This window comes from Pediculus humanus, genomic scaffold (genome assembly GCF_000006295.1).
Source record: "Pediculus humanus corporis 1103172107763 genomic scaffold, whole genome shotgun sequence".
Taxonomy (NCBI): Eukaryota; Metazoa; Arthropoda; class Insecta; order Psocodea; family Pediculidae; genus Pediculus; species Pediculus humanus.
Window position 1 is genome coordinate 2843 of NW_002987361.1, and position 5876 is coordinate 8718.

A 5876-nucleotide genomic window follows, 5' to 3' on the forward strand; every position below is an offset into this window, starting at 1 on the left:
AAAAAAAAAAAAAAAAAGGAAAATTTTTAAATTTGGAACATAACGATTTTCCTTTTATTTTTTTTTGATATTATTATGCAATGACGTCATGTTGGGTTGAAAAAAAAAATTAATGATAATTTTAGTATTTGTTTAGATTAAATAGTTAGGCCCCCTTAAATCTCATCAAAAAAAAAAAATGAATAACGAGGGTTTTTTTTTTGTAAAATAAGAAAGGTAAAGAGGAATGCAAAAGACATGAGTGGCGAAAGGCCGCACCCCTCTTGCATTGATCTTCATTGTAAGTTTTTGAGTCCCTTGGGAGAGCGCAAGAGAAAGGGACCACCAAGCCTGCGCTTATAAAAAAAAAAAAAAATTTTCCGCGTGTGCATGATTCCATGGATAGTGCTGCACTATGTTTTCATCTCCCTTCCCTTCATCCTCTCCCCCTCTATCTCTATCTCTCTCCCACCCTTCTCCACCTGTATCTTTGGTTTTTTTTATTGATAATGACGACGTATAATAATATTTTTTCTCCACGATAATGGTAAATTTATTTAAAAATAATTTTTCTCCCTTAAAATAGTAAAAAAATTTTTTTTCCCCTCTTTTTGCAAAATGGGGTTACATCATTTATGCGACGATTATATAAAAAAATTAAAATTCTATTTAACCGGTTTGTTAACCGCCAAAATTTTCCTGCGTGCGCAAATAAAAAGAAAAACAAATTTTATTATTATTATTATTTCTTTTTCTTTGTATAAAAATATCGTCCCCCCCCCTCATCGTATCCGTCAATTTTAATAAATAAAATAAACCACGTATTTGTTTTCAAAAAAAAGAAAAGAAAAAATTCTAAATTCGAAGAATTTCGAAAAAAAAAAAAAAACGTTTTCTAAAAGGAAAAGCTGTAAATTATGTTAGTATAAAATAAAACAAAGGAAGTTAAGTGGGAAGTTGGAAAGTGAAGTTTTATATATATAAAAAAAATTTCTCACCATTTTAAGTTTTTGTGCGGTTTAAATTAAAATTTTACTCTCCTTTTTTTTTTTTTTATATATTTGAATTCTAAAGTGTATGTTATAATTTTACATTTTCAACCATATGGTACAACATGCCAGAGTAGAATTTTAAACAGAGAGAGAGAGAGAAAGAAAACCAAAAAAAGGTGAGAAAAGTCAAAGATGAATATCGAAGAAAAAAGAAAAAACTCTTTCTTCGATCCTTTTAAAAAAAAAAAAAAACGAATTCATGATAGTTTTAGATGTGATGCAATGTTAAAAAGTAATTGAGACTTAAAGAAAAAAAAAAAAGCTTTTTGGGTAAAAATCAATTTAAAAACAGAAATTTCCTTTTAAAAAAAAAGGTTGTCGATTATGACCCCTTTAATAAAATATTTTAAAACGTTTTTTTTTTTTTTTTTCGTAAGTGTGTGAGTGTGTGTTTGTTTAAAATGCTTTTATTAAAATTTAATTTCTTTATGAATATTTCAAATGTTGGTTTACTTGTAAATATATTTCTAATGTACAGTTTCGAACGGAAAATGTTGTAATCGTTAAGTATTTAAAAAAAAATTATAATAAAATGGCCCTCCCCCCCCCCGTGGAAAAAATAATTATGTGTCCTTTACCTGAATGTACTGATCTTCGTTTCGTAAATGTTCTGCAATAAACTCAACAGCTTCCGTCGCTTTCGAAGCTTCCGGTGATAACAGTAGCGAATCTGAACTTTCGCTTTCACGTCGTCCACCGCCTCCAATTTCAGTGCTTGATTTCCGATTAATTTTACAATTGGGATGATGAAGATCTGACAATTCCAAAACCTCGACTTTAGCACGAGGTTGGAAATGCTTTGGAAGCTCGCCGGGTGATCCGTAAGAATGAGGCGGAGCACTCATACCCGGCATTTCCATCATCCAACGCAATCTAGTCTTTTTCGGTCGTTTCATAAAAAGTATAGTCGGCAAATAATAGAGGAAGACGGCACGAATCCAAGGCGGCATTCGATGGGTTCGAGGCCCCCTGAAATTCCAGTTAATGATGATAACGGTCACCAATATTGATACGGTGTTCATAATAAACGTGAACAAAAGGTACTTTGCGATGAGCGGTAGGACGAGCGAGGTGGGCGGAAGAATTTTGGAAACAAGCAGGAGGAACACGACCAGCGAGAGCAAAATGCTGATTCCCAATGTCACTTTTTCACCTGCTTCTGCAGGGAGATAAAAAACGAGTACGCAAAGAAACGAAATAAGCACCGTTGGCAGTATCAAGTTCACCGTGTAAAAAAGTGTTTTTCGTCGAATTATTATATAAAATGTTATATCCGTTTCTGTGGGAGCACTGCCATTATATATATTGAGGTAGGCCGGCACTTCGATTATGTCCCACGTACCCGACTTCCAATAGTCGGACAAATCGACAAAGTTTTTGTTATTGTACAGCGCTAAGGACACTTGGTCTCCATTAAAAGTCCACGATCCAAACTTCATTATGCAAGTTTGTTGATCGAAGGGAAAATACGTCACATCAATCGTACATGAACTCTAAAAACGAAAAAATTTATCAAATTTTTATCAAATTAATTTAATTTTTCTTTTATTTAAAAGAAAATCGATAAATAATTATCTTACTTGATAAATGGCAGGAGGAACCCACAGCACTTCTCCATTTGGATAAATAAGTACATTTGATTTGTATCGTACCTCGTAATTTCCATCAGCACTATTAAAAAAAAAAAGAAAATTTTTAACCGACCATATGATAATTCCAACATTTTGTTTTTCCACCTAAAATTTTTTTTTAATAATTTATAACGCGATATTTTAAACAAAATTTTTTTTTACATTGTTTTTTTTTTTTTTTCATCAAACTAATTTAAACGTGTAATAATAAAATTTATTATTATAATTATTATATTTTATATATTATTATTATTATCATTAACAATATTCAAAAGTTTTAAAAAAAAAATTTTTCTTTTTTTTTTGGTATAAAAAAAAATCGTGTCGTAAATTTTTTAACAAAAAAAAAAAACCATATTGCGATCTTAAAACTTTATAATTACTTTTATTTACTGACTTAAAATGTAAAATAATAATAATAATAATAATAATTTAAATGCTACTAAATATTTTTATTTTTATTTTTCCAAAACAATAATTTAATTATTTAAAATATGCAACAAAAAATAAATAAATAAATAAATAGTATTATTGGTGGGGGGGGGGGAGTTTAAACAACAACAACTATCATTATTAAATAAACTTTAAAGTGGTTTTTGAATAATGATATAAAAAAGGGAGGGGAGGGGGGAGTAAAAAAAAAAAAGTTTAAACAGAAACAAATCAAGTTATACAGAGAATAAAATCAAGTATCTATCAAAATTTGGAATCATTTTTAAAATTAGATTAAAGAAGCTTTTTGTCTTAAAACTTGGTAAAACTTATTTTTTACTAATTGAATTGCCTTTCAAATTTCTCCCCATTATTATTATTATTATTACTATTATCATCATCATTATTAAATTCGACTTTGTATAAATATTTATATCGAAAAAGGTTAAATTTTATATAAAAGCCATTTTTTTAGTAATTACCTGACCAAAAAAAAATAAAAATCTCTTAAACGAGTGTTAATTTTTTTTTTTAAATTTAGATTACAGGTTAGATACCTGAATACCTCCTCCTTTTTATAAAGGGGGGCGGAGTGTTGTCTGACGTTTTTAAGGCGTGTAAGAAAAAATAATAGTTACTATTATTTCGATCATTCGGTTTCAATATTTTCTTTTAACAAGTCTGAAACTTTTTTGTTTTTATTCTAGAACATTCTAAAATTTTCTTATCTCGTTTTTATTAATTCTGAACAAAAAAAAAAAAAGTAAACAAAGGCTGAAGAATATTTAAGAAGTTTTAAAGGTAGGAATTTATTGGAGTTTGTGTCGGCGACACAAGTTGGTGAGTTAATTTTACTCTCTTTTGATAAATTGCCTGAGGGTTTGTTGTGTTAAATTGTTCAGACAAATTTTAATTTAAATTCGAGTCGGTATATATATATTTAAATCTTTGTACCTAACCTAGGATTTCATGAACCTTTTCGTAAAAAATTCCAACAGCGACGCGATCTTTGATATAAATTTTTTTTTTTTCCGTCGTACAGGAAAACAACTAACCGACATTTTTTTTTTTTTTTTTAAATTTCACTCTAGACGATAAACTTCCGCCATTTTATTTTTTTAGGCAATACGTAGGAAAAATTTTCAAAAATTATATTTTCAGTGACAAAAGTGAATCCGATTCGAATTCTATGGTCAAACCTCATCATGCGGAAATTTAAATTTTCAATAAATTGAAATTTCTCAAAATTACACAAGAGAAAACAAAATTTTATCAACAAAATTCTATTATTATTATTATTATTATTATTATTATTATTATAACTTCCTATCAGAAATCGTAAAATTCAATTTACGCCACGTTCCCGTTATAAACTCTAAGGATTTTATAGTTTTAAAACAGTGGCTTTTCTCCTTCCCCTCCTTTTTCCTCCCCCCTCAACAATTTTTTTTTTTTTTAAACATTAAGAACAATATTTAACGTTTTCTCTCAATTATTCTCGATCATTCGATTGCAACATTTATTTTAAGATTATAAAAATTGATTTAAAAAACTTTATTAATCTATGGAATCGTACTTTTCGAACGTTTTCATACTTCTACGTTTTTTTACTCTAAGACGAAAAACTGCAAAAAAAAATTCAAAGTGAAAAATTTATTTCCGAGATGGAAAAATTGTATTATTATTATTATTTTTACTTTTTTTAGTTAATAATAAGGTTAATAATTTTATTTAGGGTTAATAATAAGTAATTACGTTCGATGTGCATATAAAAAATTTTTTATTAACGTACGTACTTATTAAATAAAACTATATCCGGTTTCCAAACTTTATCCGGCGGCAGTCTAAGGACCCCAATGCCCCCGTAGTCAGCTTCATCCCACTGTAGTTGGTAATCGCTCCAGACCTAAACAAAATTTATTTTTCCTTTTAAATTTAAATTTAAATTAAATTTTTAATTAATAATTTTTATTTTTTGAGTCACTTACCAATCGAAGCCAAACGTTTGACTTCATTATTTGATTTTTTTCATTCTGTAAACAAAAAAACATAAGTAAATAAATAAATTTTTTGTTTAAGGAAAACACAAACGTAATTGAGAGTTCTGGAAAAATACGCAACGTAAATTAATAATAAAATTTAAAATCTTTTTAAAAAGGGCGTTAACGTATACAGTTTATTTATATTGTTACTCGTCGTCAATAATTACCAAAAAAGGTCAAAAGGTTATTATTTAATTTTAAAATTACGTAATACACGGGGTGCAAACGAACAATGATGCAAACAACAACAGTTTCGGGTAACAATAACGAATTAAATAACGATGAGAATTTTATTTTTTTAAAATTATAAATATTATTATTATTACTATTATTATTATTATTATTATTATTATTATTATTATTATAAATGTAATTTTTTTTAATTTTCGAGTGCCTTCATTATTACTTGAAACTTTATTAAATTCAAAAGAAGACTCGTTCGTTTTTAATTAAAAGTTTTGTTTAAATTTAAATCTTAAAAGTTACAAAGGAAAAAAAAATTGTTTTTTATTTTTATTTATTTATCATTATTATCATCATCATCATTATTATTATTATTATTTTTCAAGGGAATTTTTATTGGAAAGGATATAAAAATCAAATTTCTAATTTTTTGTTGCATTAAAAAAGGTTTAAAAAGGTAAAAAAAAAAAAAATGTTTTTAAAATGTAATTTGTAAGTAATCCTTTTCGGTCAATTTTTTTTCTAAACAACGGAAACTTTAATTATTATTATTATTA

General features: G+C 27.2%; 1 protein-coding gene across 1 annotated transcript in view; it reads right to left on the bottom strand.

Moving 5' to 3' along the window:
• The window catches only part of Phum_PHUM352270 (DrosGluCl, putative), a gene marked incomplete at both ends in the record, with an annotated part of 17333 nt that overhangs the window by 1079 nt on the left and 10378 nt on the right, over window positions 1–5876 (bottom strand). Inside the window, 4 exons of the mRNA XM_002427861.1 lie at window positions 1610–2524; window positions 2612–2702; window positions 4891–5000; window positions 5083–5127. Coding sequence (XP_002427906.1) covers window positions 1610–2524; window positions 2612–2702; window positions 4891–5000; window positions 5083–5127 — 1161 coding nt within the window. The remainder of the gene's footprint in view (window positions 1–1609; window positions 2525–2611; window positions 2703–4890; window positions 5001–5082; window positions 5128–5876) is intronic.